This window comes from Aethalodelphis obliquidens, unplaced genomic scaffold (assembly GCF_003676395.1).
Source record: "Aethalodelphis obliquidens isolate GAN/ISIS:26980383/991018 unplaced genomic scaffold, ASM367639v1 scaffold9, whole genome shotgun sequence".
Classification (NCBI taxonomy): domain Eukaryota; kingdom Metazoa; phylum Chordata; class Mammalia; order Artiodactyla; family Delphinidae; genus Aethalodelphis; species Aethalodelphis obliquidens.
Genome location: NW_020837953.1, coordinates 40051655 through 40069287, shown reverse-complemented (window position 1 = coordinate 40069287; position 17633 = coordinate 40051655). Strand labels below are relative to the sequence as shown.

The 17633-nt window shown below is 53.8% G+C and overlaps 1 protein-coding gene across 1 annotated transcript in view; it reads right to left on the bottom strand.

Moving 5' to 3' along the window:
• PADI2 (peptidyl arginine deiminase 2) overlaps positions 1 to 10055 on the bottom strand; it is a 46522-nt gene extending 36467 nt beyond the window's left edge. Inside the window, exon 1 of the mRNA XM_027110006.1 lies at positions 9900 to 10055. Coding sequence (XP_026965807.1) covers positions 9900 to 9991 — 92 coding nt within the window. The 5' untranslated portion in view covers positions 9992 to 10055. The remainder of the gene's footprint in view (positions 1 to 9899) is intronic.
• Between the last annotated feature and the right edge of the window lie 7578 nt (positions 10056 to 17633).

Sequence of the window (17633 nt, the reverse complement as noted above, 5' to 3'; positions counted from 1 at the left end):
TCATGGGGACACTTGTGGTCTGCTGCCCTCCATTCACATCCAGCATTAGGAGAGGCACAGAGTCTGGGTAGAAACCCTGGATTGGGAGCACATGTGCAAAAGATATGGGTTCAAGCCCAATTTTGCCGCTGACTTGCCGAGGGGGTCTTGAGTGTGTCCCTCGCTCCTTCTGAGTGTCCACTTGCTGACCCATAAGATGCAGGACGACCGCCCATCCCTCCTGTCTCTCATTCTTCGGCGGGGACGGGGGACGGGGTGCCTGCATTTTGCCTCATGGTGTTACCCCGGGTGTCTGTCTTCCTCTGGATTGTAAGCCCCCAAGGGCAGGGTCTGGTCTCCTCTAGGGCCTAGCATACGGCTGGCACATCACACATACTCAGCAAAGAGGGTGGAGCTGAGCAGGACACAGGTGAACCTTTTAGCAGCTCCAGGCAGCAAATCCCAAAAGGAGGTGTGGGTACCCATGTGAGATGCTTTTAGGTGGCACATGGATGCACAATTTAAAAGAAGACTTATGTATTTATTAAATGTATTATCTTTTATGGCAAGTGATAAAGGTTGGGCATTTATGGTAATCATATAAGATCTCCACTTAAAGTTATAACAAAAATAAGAGTTGGTTTAAAGAAAATTTTTAAGTTAATGGTACTAGAGGTAGAATATGCTTTTGGTAAAAATTACGGGAGTCTGGGCAGTTGTAGGCTCAGATCTAGGAAACATTCCCCTGGTGCAAGTCCTGGGTTTGACCATCAACCTGCTGGTGGCCTTGGGCAAGGCGTTTCTCCTCTCTCAATTTCATCAAGTGTAAAATGAGAGAATGGGACCAGGTCAGAGGTGGCTGGAGTCTGGGGAGCACAGAGCGGGCAGGCCTGGACAAAGGGGTAGGGAGGAGGTGCTGAAAAGCTGGGGATCTCTCTGCCAGATCCCCACCCTCCCTTTAAGCAGAGTCACATTATTTCATCTTGTCTCATATAATGGGTTTCTGCATACAACTCTATTTAGAAAAAATGGCTTTATAAACTCACAGGGCAGGATAATCTTTAGGGCCTCGATTCTGACAATAGTGAGATATAAGTGATGCTTCCTGCCACCCTCATTCCTCTGAGCCAGTTAGAAACTAGAGGAGGCTGCAGAGGCTCGGGGGTTAATGCCCCACCCACACTGGAGCTCTGGGGACTCACACCCTCCCACCCCAGCACCAGTCCTGCTCTGAGCTGAGCAAACAACTATTCTTCCAGCGGCCCTGGCAGAAGCAACAAAGGCATCTATTGTCCCCCGTGGCTGTCCCCCGTGGCTCCGGATGGCTGCCTCCCTCCCTCCCCAGGAAGAACCTCTCAGAATCCCCTGCAGAAACCCAAGAGCCAGGGGCTGCCGCCACCTTGACTGTCCCTGGATGCTGCAGGGAGGGGCCTAGGAAGTTACAGAGGGAAGTAGAGCAGGGATGGTGGTGGCCATGACCTCCTGCTTATGGAAAAGAGGCTAAAGATATGTAGATGGAAGGACAGGCTAGGACCACATCTGCACTGCCCCCCATAGCCCAGTACCCAGGACGTGACCATGCTCAATATATATTCTGGGAATAAACGAATGAATGGACCCACCCTTCTTGGTTTCCCAAACTGTATTACCAGAGTGATTAAAAAAAAAAAAAAAGAAATCAGGTTACCTGCCTGCTTGAAAATACTCAATGGCTCTTCAGTGTCTACCAAACAATAAATCCAAACTCTGTAGCCTGGTATTCGCCCAGCGGCATTCAGCCACCGCATCTCAACTGGACTCCCCAGCCTCACTTCCTGCAACTCCTCCCACCCTCTCAACTCCCTGCATGGTTTCATCTCACCATGCATTTTGCATATGCTGCTCCTTCTACCTGTAGTGCTTTCCCCTGACTTCTCTGCCTGGCAACTGCCCATCCCTCTCTGACGACTCAATTGATTTGTCTCCATCCATGTTTATTTCCCCTTGTGGCAGTTTATCTCCTTGAAGGTAGAGATTGGATTTTCTTTTTGTTCCAGCACCTGGCTTAGCACAGACACACGGTAAGTAAATGTTTGCTGCAGGAAGGGCTGGAAGAGGGGACTTGCTTATGTGGTCATTCAGTCACGCAACATGTATTTATTGAGCACTTACTATGTGCCAGGTGTATACTAGGTCCTGGGGGGTAGAGCAAAAAAGATAATATGTTCCCGGGGCCCATGGAGCAAATGTTCCAGTGGAAGAGAAGGACTTCCGACGGATTACACAATTATGTGATTACAGCTGTGAAAATTGCTCTAAAGGAGACGTATGGGGTTCCATGAAGCCCTCGCCTGGAGGTCGAGAAAGGATTCGTGGAGGAAGTGGCACATTTGAGTTGAGGTTTAAATTTTACACTCTAAACGATAGTTAAGAATTAGTTAAATCAGTGGTTCTTAAATTCGAGTTGCATCGGCAACACCTGAAAAGCCTGTTAAAATACAGGTTGTCGGGCTACCCCCAGAGTTTCTGATTCAGCAGATGGGGTGGGTGGGGCCAGAGAAACTGCATTTCTCTCCCCCCCCCCAACTTTACTGAGGAAAAACTGACAAATACAATTGTATGTATTTAAAGTGTATGACAGGATGACTTGATACACATATACAGTGGGAGCAAAGTGCGTTGCTAACAAGCTCCCAGGTGATGCTGCTGCTGCTGGTCTGGGGACCAGTGTGAGAACCGCTGAATTTGGACAAAGCGAAGAGAGGAAGAGGAGCAAGGACTTCCAGGCAGCAAGGACAGCCTGGGTGATGGCCTGAGGTGGAAGCTAGCCCAGCATGTTCAACAAACTGGAAGGAGGTAAACGTGGCTGGAGTTTGGGAGCAAAGGGGAGGGAGAGGGGTGGGGGGAGAGGACCCAGATCATGGCAAGGAGCTGGCCATTCTCCTGCGGGCACCGAGGCTTCTGAGCAGGGGAGACGTGATCATTTTTGCACTGCAGACAGATCCACCAGGGTGCAGGGTGGGCAATGGATTCAGGAGTCAACCAAAGGAACATTGAGCAAGACTGGAAAGTAGTGTCAGATGTATTGATAGAAGAGGGATGTTCACTGTGCCTGGCCCAAGAGAATTCTGGGTGTTGTGACCTAATATCTGCTCAGCCCCACAAATGCTGTGTGGCCTCTAGGGAGCCAGTCAGCCTCTCTGGTCTTCGCTCAGTCAGTGGGGAGGGTCACCAGCTTGGCCTTGCGGGGCTGGGATGCTCACTCAGCCTGGGACTCGAGGGCAGTACGTGCCTGCTGCTCGCTGGCACCTGGCTCTCCCAGCTTGTCCGCCTGCCCTGGGCCTTGTTAACACCAGCGGGGCTTACTCCACAGTGAGCCCAGCTCCTGGCAGGCTGGGTTTAACACCCTGTCCTTGGGTCTTTGCAGGAATCGGAGGGGGTCTGTGGGTGCCAACCTGGCGTGCAACCCCATGGCGAGCACCCTCCAGGAGCCGCCTGGTGTGGTGGTGGCTGGAGGCCTGGGGTGGGTAGCTGGTCTGGACAGGGATGGGTGAAGACGAAACATGACTTTTGTCTTCAGCCAGCCTTCTTCTGTGCCTGGTAAGCTCAGCAGCCTCTCTCACTAGGCACTGGTGCCTCCAGCTGCCCAAGGTCCCTCTGCTGAGGGAAGAAACAATCTAATCTATGGTCACTCCCTCCGCAGACACCTTCAATGACTCCCTCCTGCCTGCAGAACAAAGTTTAACACCTGAGCCTGGCATTCAAAGCCCCAGTTTAAATGTATCCGCCCTCTAGTCTTACACTCCAGGCTACAGAAACTATGCCCTTTCTGCCCCCACGTGTCCCGACTTTCTTGCCAGGTACACTTGCTCCTGCATGGCCTGTCCTGGTCACACTGTGAACCCCTGTCCACCCTTCAGCTAGGTTGCCACCTCCTCCAGGGAGTCTTCCCTGATCCTATTATGATCCAGGACTCATCTCTCCCTCCCTTTGCTGGTGCTTCAAACAACACTTAACACTTGTTCAACATTTCTCTCCCATGAACGTTATAAACTTTCTGAGGCCATAGTTTATTATTATTTGTTTTGATAATATTATAATAAACCCAATACTAACTCCTGATAACCACTTACTGAGTATTATGTACCAGGCACTGTTTCATGCCCTTGGCCCACGTGACCTCAGTCCATCCTTTCGATAACCCCACGAGGCCTGTATTAATGTCATCCCATTTTACAGATGAGCATGTTGAAGCCCACAGAGGGCAAGCACCTGCTCTGAGTCTCAGGGACAGACTGAGATGGGCAGGGTGTGGGGTAAACTCAAGTGCTCTGAGCTCCGGGCCTGGTTGCTCTGTTCCTGGGAGAGGATCCAGAGGTTACAGTCCTCCTTAAAGGTCCTTCAGGTAGGGACACCTGGCGGGGGAGGGGGACTGTCAGGCGTGGCTCAGGAGAGGATCAAATGAGAAGCCCCCTACTTATAGGGGGTGGGGCTCAGAGGTCCAGAGAGGGGAGACCAAAGGCTGGCTTCCTGCCCTGGGCTCCTGGGTGAGTGACCAGCATAAGCAGGCTTGGGCCAGTCAAAGCCCCAGGCATGGGGTTGGGCCCGGCTGGGCAAGACAGAGCTGTCTCCGAAAACTGGCCTCCCCCAAAGTTGAACAGGTGTGCCTGTCCAGCCGGGGGTGGGCACTGGGGTGAGCCCCTGCCACTGTGCTCAGGCCCTGTGGGTAGGGAGGCAAGGCTCTCAGGGACCCCAGCCGTGCAGGGGGCTGTGGGCTCGAACCACAGGTGCCAGCTGCCCCTTAGGACCCTGCCGCTGCCCGGGAGCCAGCCTGATGCCCAGGCCCTGGAGCAGCTCCTGGCAGGGCTTCCTTTGTCGAGTCGAGGGCTCTGGGTGTTGTCCTAATTTATGGGGCCACCTGACCTGGCCTGAATGCCACCTCCTGTCATTCTCTCAGGAGCAAGTGCTGCTCTGGCCAAACTCGGCCACATGCCCTTGACCTTCCACCAGCCCATCCAACGGTATCCATCCCTTGAGGCCGGGGGTGGAGAGCCCAGTGACAGGCCAACGATAGGCCAGTCCACATGCATCCCTGGCCACAGCCATCCATCCATTCAGCCAGCCAAGGGGCCCTTCAGTGACTTGAGGGCAGGAAGCTCACAGGAAGAAGGAAGACAGTGAGCAGGGAGAGGACGAGCCTAAAACACGAGCCCTAGCAGGCGGCCCGGCAGAGAGTCACGGGCCTGGTCTCCACACTACCGCCATTTACCAGCTGTGCCATCTTGGACAAACATCCCTTACCTCAGTTTCCCCCAAAATAGTACCTAACTCATAAAGTTGTTGTGAGGTTTAAACACATGTAAATTATTAAGTACACGTGAGATGCATGTGCAAGGTGCCCAGAAGGCTGCCTGGTACAGAATAAGTTAGCTAGTAATATTAAGTAAATAATAAGATCTGCAAAGATAAAAACAATAGTCATGGGGTAGGGAGTGACTGGGGCTTTGGGTCGGGCACTGCGAAATGGGGTGGAGTCAAGAAAGCTGCTTGGAGGAGGTCACGTGAGCTGAGACTTGCCAGGCTCGCAGAGGTCTGGGGGACAGTGTTCCAGGCAGAGGGAACAGCACCTGCAGAGGCCCTGAGGTGGGGATGAGGGGGGCGCATTCCAGGGCCGAGAGCATCCACAAAACCAACGTGGCCGGAGTGGAATGCGCGCAGGGGAGTCAGCAGGAGATGGGGCCTGGCACCCTACGGGGAGGCACCACGTCCTCGTTGCTTCAGAACGGACTGCTGACCCTCCCTGGCCTTTGCCTAAGGATACCTTCTAAAACACTCAGACCAACCAAGAGACAGAGAGAGGGGGTCTGAGTGAGTTGAGGGAGTGAGATAGGGATGAATTTAGATTCGGCAGGCTCTCCAAGGCAGGATATGGAACTGCCCCATGCCCTGTTTTTCCAGCATTTTGCTATGCTGACGTCTAGGAATTCCTGCCCTGGTACCACCTTTCCTATCTTCTGCCAGAGAGTGATGGGCAAGACCCTGCCGGGAGAAATGGCTGGCTAGCCTCTGCCTTAGGGTATCTCAGAGAAAGGAGCACAGGATCACCCCTACTTCCTACCTCATGGGCTCATCGTGAGTCAGATGTAACCAGGAGAAAGCCCTGGAGAGGCAAGAGATAGTTGATACCATCGTCTCTGCTCTGAAGCTCCTGCAGACCTCAGGGTACGGGTCCTGACCTCTCTCCACCAGGGAGAAGGGGACACCGGCCCAATTGAGAACTCTCACGCCCCAGGACAGACGCATGAACCAGGGAGGGATAGGAGAAGCTGTCTGCACAGCCTAGTCTGCGGGAGAGTCAGGCAGAGCGCGATCACCCCGTTAATTTACTCCGGGGCTGCCCCTTCTCCAATCCCTCCAGGCTCGGGGCGTGTCCGGCCGAGGTGAGCGGGGAGGGTGAAACCGACACGGGGGTGCCGCTCACTCATTGTCCTCTCTCCAACTCCAAGCCAGAATCAGATGGGGACCCAGGCCAGCCCCAGTGGAGAAACGGCTGCCAGCTAAAGGGACCATCAGGGGAGATGGTGAGGGGACAAGGCGTACACGTGCCAGACCTAAGATAAGTACACTTCGGGGTGGTAGAAGGAAACAGCAAGTATCTTCAACAGTGATCGCCAAGGAAATCTCTAGAAAAAAAATCCTACTTCCTTTTTTCTGCGCATCTAGTTATAGCTTGCCATTACTCAGAATGTGGCTGGGTCAGGTCATCATCCCCAAAGGACCAGTTTTGCTGGGAGAGGGAGGGTGACCCTCAGGGCCTGCTGAGGAAGGGGCAGGCGAGGCCCCTGCTGTGTGTCTGGAGGGGAAGGAGGTCGTGTGTACATCTCAGGAAAGGCGGCCCAGAGCCCTTGGGAAAAGGGGTGGGTGTTGAGGTCTCTTCACTTGCCTCTGTGACTCAGGAGTGAGGGGTCAAGACACTACTCCCTCACTAACTAGGCCCAGGGTCCACCAGACCTTGTCCCTTGGCGTCTCCTTGGAGATTGGAGCCCCTGGGGCATCATGTGGGGTCTTGGGTCAGGACCTGTGTCTGGGTGGGGACGGGCTCAGTGGGAAGTGGAGGGTCAGTTGGAAGTGGGTGAAGTCTCCGGGGGCAGTGGGCTCATGGCCTGGGTGGAGGGTGGGAGGGACACATGCTGAGAGGTGTACCCAGTTCAACCTGCTAGTTTTAGGGTCACACAGGCTGGAGTGGAGATTCAGAGCCTGAGTTCTGACCCACACGGAACTAGACCTGAGTCCTGTGTGATATCAGGCAAATGGCGTCACCTCTCTGAGCCTCACTTTCCTCATCTACACAATAGGATGATCCTAGCACAGCCTCCAAGGTCTGTGGAGAGGAAGAGAGGAGATAATGCATTTGGTCTGTAAGTGCTCACTAATATCTCCTGCTATTAATACTGACAGCCGCTCTTACCACTACAGCTATCAGGAGTAACAATGGCCCAGTCTCCTTAGTTTCAGAAGGGGCCTCTGTCCACTAGACCAGTGGTTCTCAACTGGAGGTGACTTGGCCCGCCAGGGACTGCTGGCATTGTCACAACTGGGGAGTTGCTACTGGCATCCAGGGGTTAGAAGCCAGGGATGCTGCTAAACATCCTACAACGCACAGGACGGCTCCTGGCGACAAAGAATGATGCAGCCCCAAATGAGCTGGTGCCGAGGTTAAGAAGCGCTGCTCTAGACCTGCGCTGTTCAGCACATACAGTGGCCGCCAGCTACCTGTGGCTATCGAGTGCCTGAAATGCGGTGAGTCCGCATAGAGCTGGGCTGTAAATATAAAACACACATTGAATTTCAAACACTTAGCAAGAAAAAGAGGATGTAAACTAGCTCATTAATAATTTTTATATTGATTACATACTGAAATGCTAATATTTGGGATATATTAGGTTAAATAAAATATATATTATTATAACTAAGTTTACCTGCTTATTTTAACCTTAAAAATGTGGCTACTAGAAAATTTAAAATTACACACGTGGCTCTATTTGTGGCTTGCATTCTATTTCCGCTGGACAGCGCTGGTCTAGACTGTACTGCTTCTCTTGGGGGTGGCGGAGAGTCTTAGGTGAAGTGCAGGTGGGAGGTGAGGGTCGCTGGGGCTGCGGCTGGTTTCTTGAGAAAGGACAAAGGGGATCGTCACATGTCTGCCCCCTGACAGAGTCCACATCTCCCCTGCTCCCTGCCCCTACGCGGGCTGGGCCTCTCTCTGCCAGGACAGAGGGCGGGCAGGGGGCCTGAGCCTGAACCCCTTCTTTACTCCCCACCCCTCAGTGGAGGCACCATGCCAGCCTTTCAGGATGCACTGAAAGTGCCGCAGTGAACAAACAGGCGGGTATGGTGACAGCTGAGGCTTAGAGACCTGAGCGTCCTGGCTCCCGTCCCACTCCCTGGCAGTGCCTAGTTCGGACTCGGGGGGTGGAGAAGGGAGGGGAGCGCTCCCAGGCCACTGAGGCCTGGACCACACTCCAGTTTTGTGTTATGACCTTCAGAAACCACCCCTGGGGTTTACATGTGGACAACTGAAGCCAGGGGCCAATGAGTGGAGAGGGTCCCTGGTCTGCATGGTGACCAGGCCCTTTGCTCTCAGGGAAGACCAGTGCCTGATGAGGAAGAGGCTAGAGACGGGCCAGCAGGGCCGCCAGGGCCACTGGAGGCGACAGAGACAATGGGCTGGGGAGGATGTGTGGGAAGACACAGGGATGGGGTTTGGTGGGGGTCCTGAGAGAGGCAGGGCCCTCCAGATGACAGAACGATTTGGGAGCAGTAAGCCACTTTGGCACTTCCAGCTTAGCTCAAGGCACAGAGAGGCTCAGGGGACTTGCCCAAGGGTATCAGCATGGGGTCCCCACCCCTGGGTCCTGCATGCTTCCTCCTGTCAGCACTGACCCCTCCCACGCCAGCAGTGGGGAACATTTCAAATGCTTGGAACAGAGGGCTGCAGGCTCCCACCCTGGACTCTCCACTCCTTCATTCACACCAGCCACACCTTCGCCAGACCTGCCCCATGCATGGTGGGGAGACGGGGCATTGCACTTGGGTAGCAGGGGATCCCTGACTTCAATTCCCCCAGCCCAGGTCCTGCTGTCTCAGAAATCCTGCAACCCAGCAGGATTCGTGGACAGGAGAACAGGGCCAGGGGGAACAGCATCCTGAACAGGACAGTGCCTCTGACAAAGACTCCACCTCACACCCTCGGTCTGGGGGAATAAGGTCCCTCCCCAACCCCAGCGTGAAGTCAGGGGAAGGCATCTGGGGACAGGGAGCTCATGGCCAGTGCCTGGTGACAGGCAACCACCAGCAGCCCCCACAGGGCGAAGCTGGAGCCTAGGCAACCCCTAGGGCCAGATTCCGCCCTTGGGCAGCTCCCCTCTGGCTCTGCCCCAGCCCCTGGCAAATCCTGGAGGAAGCTCAGCTGATCTGGGAGTGGAGGGAGGGGCTGGGCTGAGGCGGGTGGTGAGCCAGGAGGGTCTGAGGGCGTAAGGGAGGTGCTGAGGGGAGAGCGGGGAAGGGAAAGAGGAGAGGATGCTGGGGAAGCTGAGTGGGTGCTGAGGTCGTCCTGGGAGAGGGGCGGGAGAGGTGGGAAGACTCTGGTGAAAGGTCTGGCATCTGGAAAGGAGTAGTAAGGGTGCTGGGGCTGTGTCAGGGTGTCTGGGAGGGTCTCCGGATTCCGGGGAGGCTGACACAAAGTTTGGGGGCTGTCAGGTTTCTGGGCAAGGTTCTTAGGATTTCTGGGCGCGGGGGCGTCGGATGAGGGACGACTCGGGCTGGAGGCAGGCTGTCCGTGTCCCCGAGTCTGGCGAGGGTCTCAGGATTTCTTGGGCCCAGATTTCGGGCCGAACCCGGAGTCGGAGGGGGTCTTGGGCCGGCGCGGAGGCCCAGCTCACCTGTAGACATCGGTCCAGAGGTACGTGCCCAGCACGTACACCGCCTCCACGCGGCTCCCGTACTGCAGCCGCACCGTCCGCTCGCGCAGCATCTTCCCCGTAGTGCCTGGCCCCGTGCCAGTCCTCTCTCTTCTGGGTCTGCCTGGAGCACCTGCCGCAGGTAACCCCTCCAGCAGTCCGCGAGCGCCGCGGCTCCCCGGCTCCACCCTTATCCTGCCGCCGGTGGGCGGAGCGGCCCGTCGGCCTCCTCTCGCAGTGGGCTGTGGGCCCGTCCGTCAAGCGTGGCCACGCCCTCCACAACTCTTCCCGCGGGGCCCCACCCCCAGGCCCCCCAGCCCTGCCCCCCCCCCCCAGGCCCCCCCCACCCCCCCCCCCCCCCATGGTCTGGGTGATGTCAGCAGTTGCCAATTTCCTACTTTCACTGGTTGATTTGCTCATTCTTTCATTCAACATACTTTCGGTGGGCCCCCAGCTGGCCGGCGCCAGGACACAGGGCCAGCCGCCCCTCCGGGCGCCCCCCGGCCCTGCGGGGCAGATAATGCAAATGTGGAGTTGTCATAGGGGCGGGGACAGGAGGCGGTGGCTCAGAGCGAGTGGATGCGCTAAACCAGCCCAGGGTCCCGGACCTGAGCCTTCTTAAAGGAGGGGTTTGCAAACTAAGGGGAAAGGAGGAGAGGGAGCTTCCTGACCAAACCGGAAAGCCAGATGCAGCTTGCCCCCTCTCCCCCTTAGCCCCCCCAACAATCAGATCAGTATTACAGAGGGAAAGGGGAGAGGGGTGGGAGTGGGGAACTCAACAGCCTGCAGGGCCAGAATGCCAAGCCAAGGCACTGGTGGGCGGCGACGGGAGCCTTGCCATGGCTTCCTCAGCGAGGAACGATTGCCGGTGGAAGTGAAGGAGGCCATCTGGCTGCCCTGGATGGAGGTGCCCCTGGGCAGGGTCCATGAAGACCCCTGCTGGGGCTGCTGAGAGTGCTGGAGAGAAGGGGATTGATCTGACCCCTGTTGGTGGACTGAAATATTGATGTTCCCGTGGAGGGATAGTGAGGGGGCACCGTTCTGGCCTGGGCCACTGGGCAAAGGACGGTGCCCCTGCAGAGGTCAGTTCGTGTCTTGTGGAGGCTGAGGTTCAGAATGACACCCACTGGAAGCCTGAAGCAGCCCCCACCGAATCCCAGACCCTTCCAGCTCTGAAGTCAAGCCAGGGCCTGTTCAGATAATTCACAAAAGACTGAGTGGTCCTTGGCAGAAGGGGCAGGAACTGAAGTGTTCCTGACAGGGCGGAGGTTCTAAGAAGGACGTGGCAGGCTGGAGGGGATGCGTGTTTGGGAAGGGGGTATGTCTGCTAGGGGGATGGGAACCCTGGGACGGGGTGCGTCTGAATAAGAGGGTCGGGGCTCACAAGGGCTCAAGGCTGAGACACACCCAGATTCCTGACCCCAGCAGCCTCCTTGAGGCAGCCCAAATTAGGAGATAGCCAAGACCCCAGCTGTTCCTGGGTAGCCAGCACCTAGGAGGAATGTGGGTGGGGAAGGAGGAAGGCCTGAATCGGGCTAAGGGGGCATCTGTCCTCAAGGTGCACAGACCCAGGGAGATGCTGGTAGCTTTTGATAGGCTCCCGTGGCCGCTGAGTGCACCGTCCCATCAGGAGGCAGGGTGACCACCTGCCAAAGAGGTAAAAAACTTGTGCAGCTCAGAGCTGACTTCGAGGCCTCCAAGGTGGGCTCTTGTCCCGGCATCCCTCTACCAGAATTACTTTTGAGCCCCTACTATGCGGCAGGTATGGGGCGTATGCCAGGGTCCCCACCTTCCTGGACATCATAGAACACAGCACCCTCATTTCACCCACTGGGGCCCAGGGTGGGGGAAGAAGCACCGCACCCGGACGCGGGCCTGGGCAGGTCATCCCAGGAGCAGGGGAGTGATAACATCAGGCAGAGGTGGTGATTGCCAGGAGAGAGCGAATAACAGTGGGCCCTTAATGCGTTCTTTCTGCGTGCCAGGGGCTGTTCCAGCGGCACCTTTCATGCATTGGAATTAGATCATTATACCCTCCCAATAACCCCACCACTTTACAGATGAAGAAAGCGAGCCACAGAAAGGTTCAAGAATTCGCCCTCGGTCTGGTCTCATAGCGCCTAAGAGCGGCAGAGCCAGGATAGGAACTTGCAGGGGTGCGGTGGGAGGGTTGGGGGTGGACGGCAGGGGGCAAAGCAGGTAAGAGCCGGGAAGGAATGTTGTCTCTTAACTGGCAGAAGACGAATCCCAAGTTCTAATCCCAGCCCCGCCTTCGTGGAACCTTGGGCAATTCACCCAGCCTGCCATTTGGAGCCCCATTTCCCTCATCTGTGAATGAAGTGATCTCTCCGCCCAGATGTAAGGATGACATGACATGAGACAATGTACAGAAAACACTAGCACAGTCTCTGGCACAGGCGAGCGCTCAAGAAACGAAACTCCCTCTTCTTAAAAAAAAAATCCCACCCAGGCCCGGCTGACACATGCTCCAAGGCTCCTGTCCCTGGCTCGGGGCCTGCAGTGTTGGGTCACGGCGCCTGGTTGGTGGGATGGGAGCCTCCGGGTGCCCAAGGGTTTAAAATAGCTGAAGTGGTCACAGCTGTTGGTGGATTCAGGGCCGGAGGTCTCAGCCATCACGGCTGCTCCCCTGGGGCCCGGAAGAGCCACGCGGCATCTCATTGTGCCTTTTGGGGAAGGCCAGCAAAGGGCAGGCTTAGCTTGGGTCAGTTCTGGCACCGAACTGCACCTCACACCCCCAGCTCAGTCTGGCTCCCGCCAAGCAAGTGGCCGGAGAAGCTGGGCTGGGAGAAGCTCGTCTGAGCTGTCTCTCGCTGTGCCAGGCCTTGAGGGGACCGGGCAGATGACCCAGATAATTCACGGGCCTGCCTTGTGCTCAAGTTGACTGATGGCATCATACATGCAAGAATTTAAAAAGGAAGAAATACACAAGTAATACCTGATCATTTTCTTTTTTTTGGGCCTCTCCGCTTGGCTGGCGAGATCTTAGTTCCCCGACCAGGGATCGAACCTGTGCCCCCTGCAGTGGAAGGGCAAAGTCTTAACCACTGGACTGCCAGGGAACTCCTCTACCTGATCATTTTGGAAAAATAATTTTTAAAAAAGTCTCCCATGACCCCAGGGCTAGAGATGAGCATTGTGAACATTGTGGCATGTGATCTCACAGGGCCCACGCAGAAGCAGTCTGATGCTGCTGTGGGTGACTGCGCTAACTGAGTCCTAGGCTGGGCCAAGAGCTGCTCTAAGGGCTTCACATCTCTTAGCTCATTTAATCCTCCCAATAACCCTAAGAGCTGGGAGCTATTATTATCCCCAATTTGCACAGAGACATCGACCAGCCTGGCGGTGAAGAGCATGCATGACCTTTGGACTTGGCAAACCTGAGGTCAAGTCCAGCTCAGCCCCTCAGTAGCTTGGGGACCTCTCTGAGCCTCGGTTTCTGCCTCTGTATGGGAGATACTAGCAATACCCAGCCCACAGGGTTGTAAGGAATAACCAGCGGATACACAGCAAAAGGCTTAGTGCATTAGGACTACAGACTCAAGTCCTAGGAGATGGAAATGATTTTCTATGCCTGTATGTAGTTAACTTTTTGTAAAAATAGGCTTCTGACTGTACATGCTATTTGATATCACACTTTAAAGGCCTCTGCAATGTGTCACAAGCATACATTCATACCCCTTCATGATGTCCAGAACTTCAGAGTCTGCAAATCAAAGCAAGGTTCTAATTAGCCCAAGAGACTCAGAGAGGGACAGGGATGGTGCAAGGTCTTCCAGCCAGATAGCAAATGAAGGAACCCAGGGCACCGAGTGGACATTATTCAGTGAACCACTGTGGGCCAGGCTGTACCGGGTACCAGGTAGTCTGAGATGTGAAAACAGTACAGCTGTGGCCTCGAGGGAGGCGGGTGCCCTGTGATCACCCTTAGGCCCCCCCGAAGGCACCCAAGCAGATGGCTGTGTCTAAGATCCTCAAATACAGAAGCTCTGGAGGGGCCACTGAGCCAGGGCCCTGGGGGCCCAGAGGAGGGGAGGCAGGGCTACCATGCCAAATAAGGGGATGGAGCTGGGTGTCCAAGGTGAGACCAGGAGGGTGGGCTGGACATAGGGAGGGGAAGATGAAAGAGTGTTCCTGACAGAGGGAAGTACACATGCAAGGCTTGATGAGTTCCATCTGGCCAGGGCCGGGGATGGGGAGAGTCTGGCCTGGCCATGGCCATGTCACACAATGCCTTATTTTATAGGTCATGAAGAGTACTTTTGGCTTTATCTTAAGGTCACAGGAAAGCCTAGGAAGGACCTTGAAACATGGCAATGACACGATGCGTGCTTTAGGCAAATCACTCTGGCTGCCACGTGGAGCTGAATTCGACAGGAATTTTGACAGGAGGCCAGAGTGGTAAGGTGATGGGGCCTGGGTCATCACCCCCAAGGCAGCTACTCTGTGCCCAGGGACCTCCTCTCCCCCCAACTCTGCCCTCAAGAGCAGCTCCCCATACCCTGGGCCTTTCCTTGGTCCCTCACATCCCCTTTTCCCCAGCAAAGCCCACTCTCTCAGCCCACTCCTTTGCAAGGGTTCCCTGGCCAGCCAGTGAAGGATGGGCTCTGGTATGGGGCATTAATTTTGCTCCTGTTCCTGCCCTTGGTCCTGCCAGATATTCCACTCAGGAGGAGGGCAGAGCTGGGGTGTTACATTGTTATATTTATGCAGTGACTGGAGCCAGGCGGTCATTCAGCCGCTAATACCATAGGTATTCAGAATGAGGGACGCGTGTCCTGCTCTATACTCACCCTTCAGATCCTTCCGGGGCTCTTGTCACCAACAGAAAGTTATTTTAAGGAACTGCTTCATACCATGGTTCGGGTTGGCATTGCTGAAGTTTGCAGAGCAGGCCAGCAGGCTGGCCGGAATTTGGGAAGAGTTGATGCTGCAGTCTTGAGTCTGAAATTTGCCGGCCGGAAACTCAGGCAGGGTTTCTTATGATGTATACTTGAGGCAGAATTTCTTCTTCTTCTGGAAACCTCAGTCTTTGCTCTTGAGACCCATCCACACTATGGTGGGGGGGGCGGTGACTTGCTTTACACAAAGTCCATTGATTTATTTTATTTTATTTTTTTGGCCATGCCAGGCGGCCTGTGGGATCTTAGTTCCCCAACCAGGGATTGAACCCAGGCCCTCAGCAGTGAAAGCTCTGTGTCCTAACCACTGGACCACCAGGGAATTCCCAAAGTCTATTAATTTAAATGTTAATAACATCTAAATAAAAAATACCTTCATAGGGCTTCCCTGGTGGCGCAGCGGTTGAGAGTCCGCCTGCCGATGCAGGGGACCGGGGTTCGTGCCCCAGTCCAGAAGGATCCCACATGCCGCGGAGCGGCTGGGCCCGTGAGTCATGGCCGCTGAGCCTGCGCGTCCGGAGCCTGTGCTCTGCAACGGGAGAGGCCACAACAGTGAGAGGCCCGTGTACCACAAAAAAATAAAAACAAAAAAACCAAAACCTTCATAGCAACACCTAGTCTGGTGTCTGACTAAAACAACTGGGGAGCCAGAGCCAAGTCAATCTGACACTTAAAAGTACCCTTCATGGTGCCAAAAAGTGGACTAACGCTCTGATGCACGAGGTCATTATTTACGGAGCACTGACTTCTTACCAGGCATTCTTTTTTTTCTTATTCAGGTATATTTGATTTACAGTGTTGTGCTAATTTCTGCTGCACAGCAAAGTGATTCAGTTATACATATATATACATTCTTTTTAAAATATCCTTTTCCATTATGGTTTATCACAGGATACTGAATATAGTTCCCTGTGCTCTACAGTAGGACCTTGCTGTTTACCCATTCCATGTATAATTGTTTGCATCTGCTAACCCCAGCCTCCCACTCCATTCCCTCCCCAACCCCTCCCCCTTGGCAACCACCAGTCTGTTCTCTATGTCTGTGAGTTTGTTTCTGTTTCATAGATAGGCTCATTTGTGTCATATTTTAGATTCCACATACAAGTGATATCATATGGTATTTGTCTTTCTCTTTCTGACTTACTTCACTTAGTATGATAATCTCTAGTTGCATCCACGTTGCCACAGATGGCATTATCTCATCCATTTTCATGGCTGAGTAATATTCCATTGTATATATGTACTATATCTTCTTTATCCACTCATCTGTCAGTGGACATTTAGGTTGTTTCCATGTCTTGGCTATTGTGAACAGTGCTGCCATGAACATAGGGGTGCATGTATCTTTTTGAATTATGGTTTTGTCTGAGTATATGCCCAGGAGTGGGATTGCTGGATCATATGGTCATTCTATTTTTAGTTTTCTGAGGATCCTCCATACTGTTTTCCATAGTGGCTACACCAACTTACATTCCCACCAGCAGTGCAAGAGGGTTCCCTTTTCTCCACACCCTCTCCAGCATTTGTTATTTGTAGACTTTTTAATGATGGCCGCTCTGACCGCGGTGAGGTGATACCTCATCGTAGCTTTGATTTGCATGTCTCTAATAACAGTGATGTCGAGCATCTTTTTCATGTGCCTATGCTTGCCAGGCATTCCTGCTGCGACCCCAGAGGCACCCTCACTTTACATTCCAAAGGGTAAATTGACTTGCCCATCATCCTATCGTAGTCACTGAGATTCAAACCCAGCTCAGTGGGAGAACAGAACTTGGATTCTTAATCCCTCCACGTCCCTAAAGCAGAGCTACGAATGTGGACCTTGAATAAGATGTGATGGGTCAAACCTCTGAAGAGCTGCCATGGGGCCGGATTAAGCTGACCAGTCTGTGTAGACCTGTGCTGTCCAACATGGTAGGTAGTTGTTGCCACCTGGGGCTACTGAGCACTTGAAATGTGGCTAGTCCAAATTTAGATACACTGGAAGTGTAAAATACACAGATTTCAAAGACTTAGTGTGCAAAAAAATAAAAAAGGTAATTAAAAATATATTGACTACCTATTGAAATGATAATATTCTGGATATATTGGGTTACATAAAAATATTATTCAAATTAATTTCACCTATTTCTTTTAATTAAAAAATTGTGGCTACTGGAAAATTGAAAACTACATGTGAAATTGTGCACTTGTGGCTTGTATTATATTTCTATTGGCGGCGCTGGTCCAGACTCTTCTAAACTGTTAGGCAGGAACTGTGGCCACCTTGTTTGTGATCATCCCTCCTGGGTTGAGCCTTGGTGCCTGGGCATAGTACATACATATTTGGTGGAGAGAGTGGAATTGCTCTGGAGTTCCCAGAGGGCAGTGAGGTCTGTGACAAGAAGATACAGAAAAGAAAATGTGGTGGAGGATGGAAGAGGTTAGTGGCCACAAGGTGGCGTCAGATCCCCATTTTAGAAACAGGGAGGAGGGAGGTTTTTCTCACCTGAGAAAAGGTACTAGCCAGCGTGAATCTGAAAGATTAAAGATGCCTCCTGTCTCTCTCCAGCCTCACTCAGCTCCTTCCTTTAGCTTTTGGAACCCTCATCCCCACAGGCATTTGGGGTCAGGGTTCAGGGACTCTGTGTGACGTCCAGTCCCTTAAAGTAGGTCCCCTCCCTGGACAGAGGGGCAACTGAGGCCCAGAGAAGTGGGAGTGAGGCCTGAAGAAGGGCAGTGACCTGCCCAAGCCTATTGGTAGCAGAGCCAGGTCCTTTGAGCCTCATCCTTTATGGCTGTCCTGTTGCCTTAATGC